The sequence below is a fragment of the Protopterus annectens genome, chromosome 10.part0 (assembly GCF_019279795.1).
Source record: "Protopterus annectens isolate FY-2018-M chromosome 10.part0, PAN1.0, whole genome shotgun sequence".
NCBI classification, from domain to species: domain Eukaryota; kingdom Metazoa; phylum Chordata; order Ceratodontiformes; family Protopteridae; genus Protopterus; species Protopterus annectens.
Genome location: NC_056744.1, coordinates 1759985278 through 1760005011, shown reverse-complemented (window position 1 = coordinate 1760005011; position 19734 = coordinate 1759985278). Strand labels below are relative to the sequence as shown.

General features: G+C 43.3%; 1 protein-coding gene across 1 annotated transcript in view; it reads right to left on the bottom strand.

Annotated features, from left to right (window-relative positions):
• Positions 1-19734, bottom strand: part of LOC122813990 — a 116261-nt gene that overhangs the window by 66771 nt on the left and 29756 nt on the right. The window contains exon 2 of the mRNA XM_044086564.1: positions 2426-2510. Coding sequence (XP_043942499.1) covers positions 2426-2510 — 85 coding nt within the window. The remainder of the gene's footprint in view (positions 1-2425; positions 2511-19734) is intronic.

Genomic DNA, 19734 nt, shown 5'->3' with positions numbered 1-19734 from the left:
AGCAAAGATTAGTGAAAGAACAGTCTAGTCTAAATTAATTGCTAGGTATTATGTGTAGAGATAAACAGATGCAGTCTATGGCCAATTAGACAGACAGTCAAGCATAAAGACATATGGATACTGTGTGTAGATGTCTACAAAGAAATATGAGAAGCAGGACAGACACCTTCTGTAGAGCTGTACCTTATGTAGGTAAGCAGTAGTACATGTGCAGGTGGATACAACTGATACAGATATAGTATTAATAGATGGAGCATTTCTCCCCGGACCTCCGCTGAAAACAGGATCTGTGGAACCTAGTCGGACTTTCCCGGTCAACAAATGTTAAATAAATAGATAAAAAAAAATAAAGATGCCTTGTCCAGATGGATACAGATTTAAAATTCTGTTAATACATGGATGCTACGAATACAGCATCCATGGGACCAGATGACATCCCAGGCTGTGTACTACATGAGCTACAAAATGAACTGGCACCTCACCTAAGTGTCATGTTTAATCATAGCCTCACCTCAGGCTTTGTGCCCACTGACTGGCGCACAGCTGCAGTTATCCCACTCCACAAGGGGGGATCCGCCTTGGATCCCGGGAACTACCGTCCCATCAGTCTGACAAGCCTGATGTGCAAGGGCATGGAACACATTATCATGGAACTTCTAAAGAAAGACATTGGCAACCTTCAAACACTGGACCCCACCCAGTTTAGGTTTGTGAAGGGCCGATCTTGTCTCCTGAATCTGATTGACTTCTTCAAATCAGTCTCCAGAGCTGTGGACGAGGGTAAGGCGGTCCACACAGTGGTGGACCTCACCAAGGCCTTCAACACCATCCCCCACTCTGGAATCATAGATAAACTTACTAAGCTGGGCATAAATCCCTACGTCACTTGATGGGTTGCCAACTGGCTTACTGACAGAACCCAGACTGCAAAAGTAGCCGACTCCAAATCCAGCTCCAGACAAGTGACAAGTGGAGTACCTCAGGGTTCAGTCCTGGGACCACTCTTGTTTGGCATCTACTTCTCTGAAGTACAGGCCAACACTAAGGGACTCTGGCTAACAAAGTTCACAGATGACTGCAAACTGGGAGCCATTATTGAATCCCCAAATGATGTGGATATTCTACAAAAGGGACTTACAGAAACAGATGCCTGGTGCCAGAGCCATGGGCTCAAGCTTAATGCCAAGAAATGTATAGTTATGCCCTCTGGAAAAAAAACATGTACCCATGAATTACCACATAGGTGGCAGTACACTAAACATCGAAAGTTTGATGAGAAACCTAGGGACACAGGTGGACAGTGGTCTCACTTTCGATAACCACATCGCCACAACAGTCAGGAAATCCTTCTATGTGGCACACCTCATCACTAAGGGCTTTTCATCCAGAAAAAAAGGAGGTCATTGTCCCACTGTATTCATCCCTCATTAGACCCATTATAGAGTATAATGCCCTGTTTGGTATGTACCTCACAAGACATCTGCAACAGCTGGAAAGGCCACAGAAATACCTCACTAAAAGAATCACAGGCCTAAAGCAGCTGCCATTATGCTGACCATCTAAAAAAACTCCAGCTATACGCTGTGGCATGTCGTCTACTCAGAGGTGATCTCTGCTTAACATACAAGGCCATGTCAAATCCTGAGCTGTTGGACATGCTCCACTTAAAGAAATCCCAATCCCTCAGAGCCACATGCTCCAGGGATCTAAACCTTGTCATCACAACGAACAAAACATGCTGGAGGGATAGGTTCCTGACACAGAGACTCCCCATACTCTGGAATAGACTGCCCATACATGTCAAGCAGAGCACCTCCTTGGCCCTCTTCAAAAGGAACCTTGATGATTGGATGGGAGATAGGAAATTCACCCCGGGGATCATGTCAGTCACCCTGCTAGACAGGGGTCCAGTGAAGTAAATATTGTGGGAAGAAATATCCAGGGAATTGTTATGGCTAGGCTTGTATAGGCCCCAGGGCCGATAGCCTAGTACCAACCTATGAACCTATGAACTTTGGGATAGGTCCACTGTAAATAAATATATCTGCCTGCCTGTTGATACCTTTGTAGGTACTATGTGTAATAACTAGGTATTTTCTTCCAATAAGTACGGACAAATATGCACAATAGAAGGATTTTAAGTTTTAATTTTACGCGTAAGTAAACATATAAAAGCAATGCACAATTAATATAAAAAAGTGGTCCACATTGAGCTTTTACTCTATATAGACAACTTCTTTCAGGAGAAGAAATCTTTAAGAAATTTACCTTTAATACATAAAAATTCTGAAGAACATACAGTTAAAACAACAGGCAAGACAAATTCATTTATACACATTTCCCTCAAGGGTGACATTGTGGCCTTCTTACAGAGCAGTTAAGAATTCATATTCATGTTTTTTTATTGTTTTACTGATGTCCTTACCTGCAGCACCTTGTAAAAGAAGAATTCCATTGAAAACTAGCAGAAGACAAAGGATGAGCGTTCGTCTCCATAACAACCACATTACCTGCCAATCAGACAAAAGAAGCCTTGTTATTGCTTAGTGCTGGATGGTATGGTGCGCTGCTTCACTTCTGAGTATGATATGAAGTCACATGGTTCCTGCTGAGCTGGCATGCTTACCTCTGTACAAATATTCTCTGACTCTGTAATTCTTGTGGTCCTGAAGTCAGTTAACAACCTCTGATAATGAATCACCAAGCACAACATATACTCCAAACTCTGCCTGCACAATACTCACTAAACATGCCAGCAAGAAAATTATTAATAACCTCCTATACACATAGCCAAAACACACTTTACACTCCTTTACTTACTCACAGCTAATAAACCCACACACACAACACATGATCAGTCACTCACTCCATACCTCACCTGCACAGTACTTACCTGCACATGCTACAACCCACACGCACAACACATGATCAGTCACTCAGTCCATACCCTACCTGCCCCGTACTTACCTGCACATGCTACAACCCACACGCACAACACATGATCAGTCACTCACTCCATACCCTATCTGCACAGTACTTAACTGCACATGCTACAACCCACACGCACAACACATGATCAGTCACTCACTCCATACCCTACCTGCCCCGTACTTACCTGCACATGCTGCAACCCACACGCACAACACAAGATCAGTCACTCACTCCATACCCTACCTGCCCTGTACTTACCTGCACATGCTACAACCCACACGCACAACACAAGATCAGTCACTCACTCCATACCCTACCTGCCCCGTACTTACCTGCACATGCTACAACCCACACGCACAACACAAGATCAGTCACTCACTCCATACCCTACCTGCCCCGTACTTACCTGCACATGCTGCAACCCACACGCACAACACAAGATCAGTCACTCACTCCATACCCTACCTGCCCCGTACTTACCTGCACATGCTACAACCCACACGCACAACACAAGATCAGTCACTCACTCCATACCCTACCTGCCCCGTACTTACCTGCACATGCGACAACCCACACGCACAACACAAGATCAGTCACTCACTCCATACCTCACCTGCACAGTACTTACCTGCACATGCTACAACCCACACGCACAACACAAGATCAGTCACTCACTCCATACCCTACCTGCCCTGTACTTACCTGCACATGCTACAACCCACAGCAACACAAGATCAGTCACCACTCCATACCTCACCTGCACAGTACTTACCTGCACATGCTACAACCCACACGCACAACACAAGATCAGTCACTCACTCCATACCCTACCTGCCCTGTACTTACCTGCACATGCTACAACCCACACGCACAACACAAGATCAGTCACTCACTCCATACCTCACCTGCACAGTACTTACCTGCACATGCTACAACCCACACGCACAACACAAGATCAGTCACTCACTCCATACCCTACCTGCCCTGTACTTACCTGCACATGCTACAACCCACACGCACAACACAAGATCAGTCACTCACTCCATACCTCACCTGCACAGTACTTACCTGCACATGCTACAACCCACACGCACAACACAAGATCAGTCACTCACTCCATACCCTACCTGCCCTGTACTTACCTGCACATGCTACAACCCACACGCACAACACAAGATCAGTCACTCACTCCATACCTCACCTGCACAGTACTTACCTGCACATGCTACAACCCACGCACAACACAAGATCAGTCACTCACTCCATACCCTACCTGCCCTGTACTTACCTGCACATGCTACAACCCACACGCACAACACAAGATCAGTCACTCACTCCATACCTCACCTGCACAGTACTTACCTGCACATGCTACAACCCACACGCACAACACAAGATCAGTCACTCACTCCATACCCTACCTGCCCTGTACTTACCTGCACATGCTACAACCCACACGCACAACACAAGATCAGTCACTCACTCCATACCCTATCTGCACAGTACTTAACTGCACATGCTACAACCCACACGCACAACACAAGATCAGTCACTCACTCCATACCCTACCTGCCCTGTACTTACCTGCACATGCTACAACCCACACGCACAACACAAGATCAGTCACTCCACTCACCTGCAGTACCCACCTGCACATGCTACCCACACGCACAACACAAGATCAGTCACTCCTCCATACCCTACCTGCCCCGTACTTACCTGCACATGCTACAACCCACACGCACAACACAAGATCAGTCACTCACTCCATACCCTACCTGCCCTGTACTTACCTGCACATGCTACAACCCACACGCACAACACAAGATCAGTCACTCACTCCATACCCTATCTGCACAGTACCTAACTGCACATGCTACACAGATTCATCAGAAATCTCCTACCAACACTTCATTGCTCTGGTGGACTTGACACGTTTCTTATAGAGTGCAGACCTACTATAATGTTGTCCCATGCATGCGCATACTCATCCAAAAAAAGTGTGTGCGTGTGTGTGTATATATATATATATATATATATATATATATATATATATATATATATGTCTACCTGAAAACACCGAACACTGAACGCCGACAACGAGATAACCGACACCGGATGATCGACAATGGAGATGACTGATAATTGAAAATCCCGACGCTGAGAACACCGACATGTTAAGGTAAGTGTGTGATAGTGAAGGACGTTAGGGTCAGGGTGCGGGTAAGGTAAGTGTGCGATAATGACAGACTTTAAGGTTAGAGGCGGGTTAAGTGAGTTAGGGTTAGGGTGCGGGTAGGGTAAGTGTATGATAGTGACAGACTTTAGGGTTGGGGTGGGTTAAGTGAGTTTGGGTTAGGGCGCGGGTTAGGTGAGTGTGCGATAGTGACAGACCTTAGGGTTAGGGTTTGGGTTAAGGTTAGTGCATAGATAGTTGTGTATGTAAGGTTTAGTGTAGGTTTGTAAGGTTTTTTATGTGCTTGTGTTGTGTGTGTGCTTTACGGAAAAGGTGTTTGTTTTGTTTTGTTGACTTCCGGGATTGTGGTTTATCGGGCTTGTGATGTTTCATGTTTTTGAACTTTCGGTTTTGTGGTGTTGGTTATCTCGTTGTCGGCGTTTTTGCGTGTTGGTGTTTTCAGGTAGGCCCATATATATATATATATATCTATATATATATATATATATATATATATATATATACACACATATATATATACACATATATATATATATATATATATATATATATATATATATATAAATATATATAGATATATATATATATATATATATATATATATATACATATATATATATATATATATATATATATATATATATATATGTAAAAATACAGCTATCATTTGCACACTAAATGTCAATGTCTTTACTTTGAAACCAACAACCACTTTGATTAGCAAGCATGGATGTGCTGAGAAACATTCTCAGCACATTCAAAAAAAAAATAGCATTTTTTTTTGCATGTTGGCATGCCCTCCACACACACACACACCTCCCACACCCCTAGATATTATATATACTAACTCCAAGATCTCACAAATGCAGGGTTAGGAGATAGATAGATAGATAGATAGATAGATAGATAGATAGATAGATAGATAGATAGATAGACATAGAGATAGATATGGAATAGATATAATTGAGAAGTATATATGTTCATTGAGAGTATATATCTGGCAATAAGAACTTGCTGAACTAACCCTTGATAAGACTTTCAGAGAACAACTGGATGGCAGCCATTTGTGTTTGTGTGTATATATATATATATATATATATATATATATATATATATATATGCCTTTTCATATTTTGTCACTATGTGAGTCTGTATTGTGTGTGTATATGTGTGTGCGAGTGTGTGTGTGTGCATGTCTGCATGTGTGTGTGTGTGTGTGTGTGTGTGTTTGTGCGCGCGCGCGTGCGTGTGTGTGTGTGCGTGTGCATGTGTGCGTATATCATATGCATTGTATTCAAGGGGTATCTTGCCTTGTATATATTACTGGGTGGATGCACCACACCTTGTTAAACTGGAGTTCCTGCTGACATAATCCTACCCATCTCATGCAGTGCCCACTTCTGACTTCAGAAAGCTCTGTATTCAGAGTCTATGATGAACTTCTCTACATTATGAATGATCCCCTATCAAAATTATGCATTCAGTGGCTCATGTTCCATGGGGCATGATTCAGTTGAAATGCTGCTTGGTATATCGATCAGTGCTGCATATTAACGATAACAGCACACTGCTCCTTCCTGAGCTGTGCACAAAGTACATGCATATAATTTATAATTTGCAACGATGCATATAATATATAATTTGTAATGGTGTATATAATATATCATTTGTAATGGTGCATATAATATATCATTTGTAACGGTGCATATCATTTATAATTTGTAATGGTGCATATAATATATCATTTGTAACAGTGCATATAATATGTCATTTGTAATGGTGCATATAATATATCATTTGTAACAGTGCATATAATATATAATTTGTAAAAGTGCATATAATATGGGCAGGATTCAGGAAGGCTTGCACGGAGTCTAAGAGTAGTGTAAGACTCCATGCAGCCCTCGCGATCCAGGAACAGCCCGAAATTCCGTGAGAGACCAGCTAAAACATCTCTTACATGGAGTGGGCGTGGATATGCTAATCACCTCACTTGCAGCCGAAAGACATGCAAATGAGGTAGATTAGCGATCCACGAAGCCCAAACCAGCCCGTGTAAGAGCCGTTTTAGCTGCAGAAATGTACTCAGTTGACAACTGAGTACATTTCTGCAAAAAACACAATGGAGCCATGTCAGCTCCAAATAAAGGAGCAGAAATGCTAGGGGCTGCCATAGCTGTCATAAGGAGACATAGGCAACTTGCTGAGGGTGGTGACAATGCAAATGGTGCCAGACAACCCACTGAGGGAGGCATGCCAGCGGCCAAATATGTGGCCATTGGCAAGGTACCCCGAAAAATTGAGAAATAAATAATTTTTTTTTTCCGGCGATCGCAGATGTTTAAATGCAGCGCAGCCCCGCGAAACGGGCTGCGCTATATAAAACATAAAAATGAAGGTTATAAACCCACAAATGTGGGTTTATGCAATACATGGATTTACAATGCAGGGACCAGCAGACCAAAAACAACATGGCCACCGTTTAGTGGTTGCTAAGGGGGGAAGCTGAGTCTAAGACATGTAACTAAGCATTAGTAGGCAATCTGATGTAAATGAGTGTTAGGATACTGAATCCACTGTCACATAGCAAATGAGCACATTCTGAGTAGTGTAAGAGTTACATAAGGGGGAGGAACAGAGTAGGAGATAGGTGACATCACAGGGGGAATGGCAGAAAGAAATGCAGTTCATTGGAGGTCAGTGTTACATGACAGATGTCAGACACATATCATGGAAAGAGGAGTGCCACAAGATAAGCATGGGAAAGTCAAGAAATGGAAGGTGTACACTGTTGCTTACACCAAAGTTTCTTGCTGGTGCATGCAAGACGCAGCGCGCCATGAGACGCGAGTAGGGCAGTGTGTGCGCGTGTAAGGCAGACTGAGCATGTGGGAGCCTGTTGGCAGACTTGTAAGATGGTTTGCACTGGTGTGCGCGTGTTTTAACCCGAATAAGAAGATTCTAAACTGTGCAAGCATGTGTGCGCGCGTGTAAGCCACTGTGAGTGTGTTTCTGCTGGTATGTGCGTTGCTCCCCCCTGAGGAAACAGAGAGGAAAAAGGAAGCAACAGAATTAGTAGGAAGCTGGGCCATGGGATTGTGGTTTATCGGCATGTGATGTTTCATGTTTTTGAACTTTGGTTTTGTGGTGTTGGTTATCTCGTTGTCGGCGTTTTTGCGTGTTGGTGTTTTCAAATAGGCCCATATATATATATATATATATATATATATATATATATATATATATATATATATATATATATACATATATATATACACACATATATATATCTATACATATATATATAACTACATATATATAAATATATATAGATATATATATATATATATATATATATATATATATATATATATATATATATATATATATATATATATATATATGTAAAAATACAGCTATCATTTGCACACTAAATGTCAATGTCTTTACTTTGAAACCAACAACCACTTTGATTAGCAAGCATGGATGTGCTGAGAAACATTCTCAGCACATTCAAAAAAAAAATAGCATTTTTTTTGCATGTTGGCATGCCCCTCCACACACACACACACCTCCCACACCCCCTAGTGCGTATATATACTAACTCCAAGATCTCACAAATGCAGGGTTAGGAGATAGATAGATAGATAGATAGATAGATAGATAGATAGATAGACATAGAGATAGATATGGAATAGATATAATTGAGAAGTATATATGTTCATTGAGAGTATATATCTGGCAATAAGAACTTGCTGAACTAACCCTTGATAAGACTTTCAGAGAACAACTGGATGGCAGCCATTTGTGTTTGTGTGTATATATATATATATATATATATATATATATATATATATATATATGCCTTTTCATATTTTGTCACTATGTGAGTCTGTATTGTGTGTGTATATGTGTGTGCGAGTGTGTGTGTGTGCATGTATGCATGTGTGTGTGTGTGTGTGTGTGTGTGTGTTTGTGGCAGGTGTGTGTGTGTGCGTGTGCATGTGTGCGTATATCATATGCATTGTATTCAAGGGGTATCTTGCCTTGTATATATTACTGGGTGGATGCACCACACCTTGTTAAACTGGAGTTCCTGCTGACATAATCCTACCCATCTCATGCAGTGCCCACTTCTGACTTCAGAAAGCTCTGTATTCAGAGTCTATGATGAACTTCTCTACATTATGAATGATCCCCTATCAAAATTATGCATTCAGTGGCTCATGTTCCATGGGGCATGATTCAGTTGAAATGCTGCTTGGTATATCGATCAGTGCTGCATATTAACGATAACAGCACACTGCTCCTTCCTGAGCTGTGCACAAAGTACATGCATATAATTTATAATTTGCAACGATGCATATAATATATAATTTGTAATGGTGTATATAATATATCATTTGTAATGGTGCATATAATATATCATTTGTAACGGTGCATATCATTTATAATTTGTAATGGTGCATATAATATATCATTTGTAACAGTGCATATAATATGTCATTTGTAATGGTGCATATAATATATCATTTGTAACAGTGCATATAATATATAATTTGTAAAAGTGCATATAATATGGGCAGGATTCAGGAAGGCTTGCACGGAGTCTAAGAGTAGTGTAAGACTCCATGCAGCCCTCGCGATCCAGGAACAGCCCGAAATTCCGTGTAAGAGACCAGCTAAAACATCTCTTACATGGAGTGGGCGTGGATATGCTAATCACCTCACTTGCAGCCGAAAGACATGCAAATGAGGTAGATTAGCGATCCACGAAGCCCAAACCAGCCCGTGTAAGAGCCGTTTTAGCTGCAGAAATGTACTCAGTTGACAACTGAGTACATTTCTGCAAAAAACACAATGGAGCCATGTCAGCTCCAAATAAAGGAGCAGAAATGCTAGGGGCTGCCATAGCTGTCATAAGGAGACATAGGCAACTTGCTGAGGGTGGTGACAATGCAAATGGTGCCAGACAACCCACCGTGAGGAGGCATGCCAGCGGCCAAATATGTGGCCATTGGCAAGGTACCCCGAAAAATTGAGAAATAAATAATTTTTTTTTCCGATCGAATGTTTAAATACAGCGCAGCCCCGCGAAACGGGCTGCGCTATATAAAACATAAAAATGAAGGTTATAAACCCACAAATGTGGGTTTATGCAATACATGGATTTACAATGCAGGGACCAGCAGACCAAAACAACATGGCCACCGTTTAGTGGTTGCTAAGGGGGAAGCTGAGTCTAAGACATGTAACTAAGCATTAGTAGGCAATCTGATGTAAATGAGTGTTAGGATACTGAATCCCACTGTCACATAGCAAATGAGCACATTCTGAGTAGAGTAAGAGTTACATAAGGGGGAGGAACAGAGTAGGAGATAGGTGACATCACAGGGGGGAATGGCAGAAAGAAATGCAGTTCATTGGAGGTCAGTGTTACATGACAGATGTCAGACACATATCATGGAAAGAGGAGTGCCACAAGATAAGCATGGGAAAGTCAAGAAATGGAAGGTGTACACTGTTGCTTACACCAAAGTTTCTTGCTGGGCGTGCATGCAAGACGTGCGCGCCATGAGACGCGAGTAGGGCAGTGTGTGCGCGTGTAAGGCAGACTGAGCATGTGGGAGCCTGTTGGCAGACTTGTAAGATGGTTTGCACTGGTGTGCGCGTGTTTTAACCCGAATAAGAAGATTCTAAACTGTGCAAGCATGTGTGCGCGCGTGTAAGCCACTGTGAGTGTGTTTCTGCTGGTATGTGCGTTGCTCCCCCCTGAGGAAACAGAGAGGAAAAAGGAAGCAACAGAATTAGTAGGAAGCTAGCAGGGAATACTGCTGGAGCTAGCAGGTGAAAACAATTAGAAGCAGGCAATTACACAGGCAGAATAGTAGCCCAGCCAAGCACTTAAAACACTGCAAACAGCAGTGCAGGATGTTTCTCTCAAGAGACACTGCAAGACAGGAGTAAGCTATTAGAAGTGAAAACTGAAAAAGCTGAACTCAGAGCAGAAATGCTAGGGGCTGCCATAGCTGTCATAAGGAGACATAGGCAACTTGCTGAGGGTGGTGACAATGCAAATGGTGCCAGACAACCCACCGTGAGGAGACGGAGAAGAGTGTACAGGCCCAGGGTCACCTACCACGGGTTACATGAGCTGGAGATAGTGGAGCGCTATAGAGTGGACAGAGACCTCCTGCAGCAAATTGTTGAGCTGTGCAGGCCATGCCTCACACACAGAACCAACAGAGGGGAACCCATCCCAGTGGAAACCAAGGTATGTGTTGGCCTAAGAATACTAGCAACAGGTACCTTCCAGAGACCAACTGGTGATATGATGGGGATATCACAGGCATCAGCCTACAGGGTACTGTACCAGTTCCTGGATGCCATGTCAGCACATGTCGGTGATCATGTATATTTCCCCAATGCCCGTGAGGTATTGGCCAGCAATATGCGTCACTTCCAGCAAATAGCGGAATACCCTGAGGTAGTGGGTGCAATAGATTGCACACACATATGCATCAAAGCACCAGCCGGTGAGCGGGGTAGGGCCTACATTAACCGAAAGGGCTTCCCCTCCATCAACTGCCAGGTCATGTGTGATGCCCAGGGCATAATAATGAATGTGTGTGCTGGCTGCCCTGGGAGCTACCATAATTCCCATATCTGGCATTTGACGCAGCTGTACCAGACATTTGCCATGGGGACATCCCACATGGACACCTAGTGGGGGATGCAGGTTATGCACTGGAGCCGTGGCTGATGACACCCATCAGAAACGCACACACACCTGAACAGGAACGCCAAAATGAGGCACACACACAAACACGTAATGTAATAGAGCGTGTGTTTGGGCTGCTCAAGTCACGGTTCCGGTGTCTGGACACATCTGGTGCAGCCTTGCAGTACTCACCAATTACATGTACCCAAATTGTCATGGTATGTGCTATGCTACATAATATGGTCTTGCAAAAACAGCTGCAGCAGGACCAGCATAGGGCCGGGCCAAACAGCCCCCCACCATTGCCAAGGCCATCACAGGCAGAGCGTGACTCGGAGGAGGAACAACCTGAGCCTGCCCCAGTAGGCACAAGGAGGCGTACCCAGTATGCCCTGGCCTTGTCAAAGAGGCAATGCATAGCACATACACTGGCTCAGTAGGAACCCTGGGAATGATGCCCCTCTCTGACTCACTCATATAATAACAGGGATGCCTAAAATGACATAGCCTGCTCTCAAATATGTACAGGCCGTGTAGTATGTGCATCCGACAGAGGCAGCCCTGCAGCACCACCTCAGGCATGAATGCCATGTGTTAAGCAATGTAACACCATGTAGTATATGCAAACTTGATGACCCTGACTAACATCCTACCCTCACCAAGCATAATGCCACAATATGACAATGAGATGATCAATTGCAATAATTGGCTGAAGTATTGCAGTTTGTCAAAGGGGATCCAATGTGTGCCAGCCTGGGATGACATGCTGAGCATGACATGATGCTCCACCTGCTAGGGGTGGCATGCACCTATCAGTCCAGGCCTTATGGATACTGGCAAAGGCTGTTGTTACCCACAGCATGCCTTGAATAGGTAAGGCTCAAAACACAAACCCACCTCCATAGGTATCACAAGGGATAAGAACCTAGATGTAGTGCTACCCAATGCCAGAAGTCTAAACAGCAAGATGCATGCAGTCTAAACTCCCCCAGTATGGAGAATGTTGATATCTGTCCTGTAACAGAAAACTGGGTCAAGGCTCACGACAGCACCCTAACACTACCAGGTTACACCTCATACTGTGCTGTACAACCTCAAAACATGGAACAAGCTACAAAAGGAGGGTGACTAGCAATAATTGTCAAGGATAACCACACCCCCATGTTGGTACCACAACAAGAAGCAGCATGGACTAGCCATGGTCAAGTAACAGTGGCTAAAACTGCCTCCCAGTTTATAGCCTGCTACAGACTACCATCCTAACACCAGGAACTGCACTTGGCCTATGTTGGAATACATGAATATATCAAGCCCTCCAAACCACATTATATTGGGTGACTGAAAATACCCAAACATAGACTGGGAGCATTATACTAGCTCCAACACTGTAGGACAAAAGTTCCTAGAATCCATAAACCAAATGCCCAGGAACAATGTACCACTCCCACAAGAGGGGTAAGCATACTGGATGTGATAATCAGCAACATGGGTACTGGATGGCAAGATGAGAAGTGTATCCCTCACTGGTAAGACCAGACCATAGAGTAATCACACTGGATATACACATCCTGACCACAGTCCCTGGCCAGAAAACCACAGTGAAAAACATGTGTAAAGCAAAAGTTGCACTCCTCCAAACTGATGTGGAATCCATTAAAGGCCCTGTGCAGGTGAAAAATATGGGCCACACCTCAGAACCTGTTATACAGGCATTCCATGAACACTGCCAGGAATGCTTGGATTATGCAATCCCAAATAAAACCAAGACACAATGCCATACACACAGGCATCTGGCATGGTGGACTCCAGCCATTACCAAACCATGCAAGAGAATGAGGAAGCTACTACATGATAGAGCAAACATAAAAAGGGAAGTAATCACTGATCAGTAGTATGGCAATAAAATATGTCCACACATACAATCCACTAAGGCCAGCTACAACAAGTTGAATCTGTGAATCTTGAGGCAATGTTACACCTGCCCCAAGTACACAGACAACCCCCACCTCCCCCCAAGAAATACAAATATATGTGAGAGATGCAACCATTTATCCAAACCGGAGGTTGAGCTCTCTCAACTCAGTACTGTCAAAACTAGTCAGGAGGAGAAGGTAACCACACACACCACAAACCCAGTCTCACATAGACCTATCACAACTGCAAACCAAAGACATAAACACAGAAAAACATTCCCGGAGGCCCTAATTACAAACACACCACATCAACAGAGGCCTCCAAAGCAGACACCCAAGCAACCACTACCTCCAAACATAGCACATGCAACACATAGTACACAAAGCTGGTGTGCCAAGCAGTCACAGGCCAGAAGGAGAAACAACATGCTTGATACAGTTGTAATAGGTGACTCCATAGTCAGACACACTGCTGTCCCGCTCACCAGACTGAACAATGGAAAGGGTACAGTAAGCTGCCTGTAGGCTGCTACAATACGCCACATAACACAAGTATGCAGGTCACCCCAAAGCAAGTAGAAATATGATGCAGTCATTGTCCATGCTGGCGTGAATGACCTGAGATGTACCTCCCCGGACAACATGAAAAGAGACATAGATGAGCTCTCCGATTATGTAGTCCAGGCCGGTATGACACTGACCGTGTGCAGTATCCTACCCTCACCAAGAATGATGCCACAGTACAAACACAGAATGATCAGCTTTAACAAGTGGCACAATTACTGGTGTCATTCCAAGGGGATCCAATGTCTGTCTGCCTGGGATGTCATGCTTGACAAGCCACGCTGCTGTTCCAGGGATGGCTTGCACCTGTTACCCCTGGGCATCTGGATATTGGATAAGGCTCTTGCCACCTCCATAGAGCCTTTCATAGGCAAGGCTGAAAAGACTAACCCACCTCCCTAGAAAACATAAGTGGAAAGAAACATAAGGGTAATTCTGACCAATGCCAGACGTGTAAAACTCAATATCCATGCTCCCGAGGCTGTCCCCAGTATGGATAACATTGACGTCCGTGCAGTGACAGAAACCTGCAGCAAGGCTCCTGACAGCACACCAGCACTACCAGGTTATACCTCATATCATGCGTTATGGCCCCAAAACCTGGACCAAAACATAAAAGGAGGGGGAGTATCCATATTCAGCACAGACACCCACACGTCCAGGTAACTGACAATGCACGAAGCATCGGAGACCACCCATGTGCAACTAACCGTAGGCAAAACTGCTGTACAGTCTGTAGCATGCTACAGACCACACTCTCACACACAGGAACCCCACCCAGCCATCCTGAAGACACTGGACAGTATGAATGTCTCACCAAATACCAAACAAGGTACTCACAAATTACCACATAGGTGGCAATCCATTATGTATGGAAGGAGTAATCAGGGACCTAGGGACACAAGTGGACAGTAACCTGTTATGTGACACTCACATTGCCAACGTGGCTAGGAAGACTGTCTATATTGGACACCGTATCATGAAAGGATTCACATCTCGTCAACAGAGGTCATTGTGCCCTATACTGTTCTCTTATCAGACCCATAATCTAGTACAATGCCTCATTTGGGATGTACCTTACCCGACACCTGCAGCAGTTAGAAAGACCTCAAAGGTACCTCACCAAGAGGATAAAGGGTCTCAAATATATGTCATATGCTGCCTGGCTGTAGACACCCCAGCTGAATGCAGTCACATACTGCCTACACAGAGGCGTTGTATGCCTGTTGTACAAGACCATGTCCAACACAGGAGTAATGGACATGCTCCACCCCAGAAAACCCAAATCCATCGGAGCTGTGAGAGTGAGAGATGTCAACCTCAACACATAATGAAATAGGATGTGCTGGAGGGACAGATACATAACCCAGAGGCTCCCTACACCCTGGAACAGAATCCCACTCCATGTTAGGCAGAGCCCCTCACTGACTCTCTTCAACAGGAATCTTGCCAAGTGGATGGATGATCGTAGATGTACACTGGGGGTCTTCACTGTGTCACGTCCAGACAGAGGCACAGTAAAGTAAATCATAAATGGCCATAATATTCACATAGCAAGGGGTGGCGAAAGCCACACACACTCTGGCTAGGCTTATAAATGCCCTAGGGTGGATAGCCAAGTATGAACCTATGAAGATACAAATTGTACAGGACACTAAGGATAATCACAAGGCTTTCTTAACTGATGGTAGGAACCTTGTTGGGAATTCACAGATATGCTCTGAATCACTCAAATATTACAAACAACATACCAAACACACACACATATTACCAACATCCAACCTGACAGGTGCAGTGCAAACCCCCCCCCCAAAATGCAAAATATCTATCCCAGTAGAGTGCTGGCCCCCTGACATTGCAGATGCTGAGGTAACAGCCAGCATCTACAAAGCAAAACACACAGCATCAATGGTATGAGAAGGTGTCCTGGGCTGAGTCCAACATGGACTCCAAGAAGAATGGAATGCCAAATAACACTACTGCTCAATGTCAGCCTTACCACAGGATATGCACCCAAAGAGCAGTGTACAACTGTTAGAAAAATCTACATGCTGCCTAGAAAAATATATTTACAATGTGTGCTGCTTAGAAAATATATTTACATACATGCTGCCTAGAAAAATATATTTACAATGTGTGCTGCTTAGGAAGATGTGTATTTAATCATTCAAACATATATAAGTTGTGTGATCAAATATATAGAGAAATGTGTGCTTTAGTTAGGAATAAATGTACTTAAAATAAAGAATAAAGGTTAGGTAATGCATTTAATTCTGTCTTACTAGAATAATAGTAGAAATAAACCTGCATATTATTGCTTGAAGCACAAGCTGCAGTGTAATCAGAAATTTGACCTTGGCAGCTTGCAGATGCAGTCTGGCTCATGTCTTTCAAGTAAAGATTATTTTGCAAAGTTAGAAAATAATAAATCTGTTCGCATGTGTCCTCTTTCCTGCCTCCACCAGGAGAGTAGCCTTGTCGCACTATCTCTGATAGTGCAGCTGAACAAGAAAGACAAAGGGAGGCTTTAAGGAAGACATACATCTATTGTATTTGAACTAATCAGAGAACCTTGAATTGGCTACATCCTCAGGAGGTCATCGTGACTGACCAGCTGCTTGCAAGGCTGCAACATTCTCATGGGAAAAGGACTTTTGAAAACACAAATTCAGCACTTTTATGAATTACTATGATGTAAGACCCTGTCACTGACCACACCAGTGAGGTGGGCAAAACTGATAATGAAATGTATATAACCAATGTGTTTTGGTCAATAAAGCAGTCAAAATTCTATACAAACTTTGTGTATGGTTTTGCCTCTAATGTACATTAGAGCTTTAAGATACTCAAGCTCTCCTGCATTATTGTTTGTTATTAATTGACATTGTGTTTGAATAACTCAATGATTTTTACAGTCTGACTCTAACAATTTATTTAACATCTTGGTCCTTGGACCGGAATTCCCTTAGTAAGCTACAGGTCAGAATATATAGGTGGTATTGAAGTCTGCAGAAGAAGGAAAGACCTCCGACTGAATTGTCGTGCCCAAAGAGGCTGTCCACTTGTCTGATCTGTGGCGGCGGAAAACTGGGTCCTAAAAGCCTATCAAACATAAGCAGGAGGCTCGGGTAAGCAGAATTCCTCTCTTTGTTTTGTTTTAGATCGGGGACCAGGTTACACTGTGCTATTGCTAAGGTTTGTGATAGCAGGGAGAGAGGTAGTCAGTATTGTATCTTGAGTCATAGATCAGGAAATAAAGCAAAACAAAGTAAACAGTCATTCTAGACACTACTGTGAATACGGGGAATAGAGATACCACGTGGTACAAGAGAAAGGGTTACGTAACAGTTCTGTTGTTTTTTCTCTCTCTCTCTCTCTCTCTCTTCTTTTTTCTCTTTCAGAGACATGGGAAATGAATGCACTAAAGGGTCACGTGACCCGCCCCTAACAGAAGATGCAAAATATATGCAATTACAGAGAGCAGATAATGTGAGATATTTTGCAACATGGGTTAACAAGTATGACTTTGATGGTAAATTGGATAAAATGTCATTAGTAAAACTTTTGAGACAGTTAAAATCTGACGCAGAAGGTCAGGCAAAAACAACGACAGTTGGGTGTTCCTCAAGCACATAGGTGGATTGAGGAAGCAAACAAGGAACAGAAAAATAAAAATGCAAAGGCATTATTTTTAGACAAAGAGGATAATAATGTAATAGTAGCATCGGTCCCTCCCTACCACGTCCACGATGCCTTACTCAGAATATGAAGCGGGAGGGCTGACCCACGTTACCCAGAGACAACAGGGATATTAAGACAACCATTTGTAAGAGAACCTATCGGGACTAGATCCCGAACACGTCAAACACTTGTAGATGTTCAACCAAGCGGGAATTTATTAGATGAGGGTGAGGAAATCTGTCCATTAATAGAAGTACCAAACCCGCAGGCAGGACAGGAGGGCCAGGCCTCAACTCTCTTAGTGTATAGACCATGGACACGGAAGACATCCGAAAAGCTACAGAATTCCCCATCCAAAATGAACTTTGAGAAATTTCTACAGGATTTACAGGGTATGAGATTGAGTTACCACTTAAATGGGAAGAGGTAGAAAGAGTAGTTAGACAAATTTTAGGTCCAGACTGGCACATGATTTGTGGCACCTGGAATGCCGTGATGCACAACACAGGCCACTCCCACATAGTGACGCAGAACTAGATACTAGATTGAAGGGTCTTACAGACCGCATTACTGAAAAATGGAAACCTAGGGCAGACTGGACTTGCATTAACCAGTGTGTACAACGAGATAATGAAACTGTGGATGCATACTATGGTAGATTATTAGAATGTTTTAATAACCATAGTGGCATGCCTGTTCCTGAAAATCAAAAGCGATAGTTCATATGAACAACAATTGAAGAATGCATTTTTGAAAGGTTGTATTGCCCTATCAATAGCTTCATCACGAAGCACATGATAGATCACCGAACAAGTAGGCTTCAAGCCTTGTTAGAGTATGCTAGACATGCCGAAAACATTTTAACAGTAAAAAGAAAAAGCAGGTCTTCACAGCTGAAGGCGGTCGCGGAAGTTTTGTAGTACAAGCAGCCAAAAGGGTAAGCAAAATATTCAGGGTAACAAACGCTCTGACAAAACTCAGAAATTTATGAGAGCAGAAGAAAAAAGGTGAATGCTTCAATTGCGGTAGAAGGGACATTTGGCAAGGGATTGCAGGAGCAAGGCACCTGCGGAAAAAAAGGATAAGGAAGATGAGGATTGACTATATGACAGTTATGCTGCTCAGCAGTTATCAGAAGAGACTAATGAGCAGGGGATGATGTAAATACCTTAGAAGAAGCAGATGACATGCAACTGGATGTAGAAGTTGGGGAAAGTGAAGTTTTAGATCTGGCACTACTGAGCTTAGAGCTCTATTTAGCAGACCACGAAACCGGAAGTTACACTTCTGGTAGAAGGGAGAGAAATCAAATTTTTGTGTGATTCAGGAGCATCACGAACTTTGATACATCCTTCAAAGTTACGGAACATTCTGAGTCACCTGATTACATATTAGTGAAAGCAGCAAGCGGACAGTTGTACAGGAACCACTTTCCCATGATATAGCAATAACTGATCCAGTCTCGGGCATGACCCAAAGAAGTAAAATAGTACTTTCTGCCAAATGCCCCATGAACCTATTAGGAAGAGATCTTATGCAACTTTTGGCATAGCAGTAGTCCCTACCATGAACGGTATGGAGGCACAGAGACAAACTGACACCTTTGTGAAATGCGGTCGGAGGAGGCTTATTATTGGTACAGCCAGGATCTGGTTACAACGGACCAGGGGCAGTGACCGAGGAACTGATGAATGTAGCCACCAGCAAGGTGCCTCCCTCGATACTGA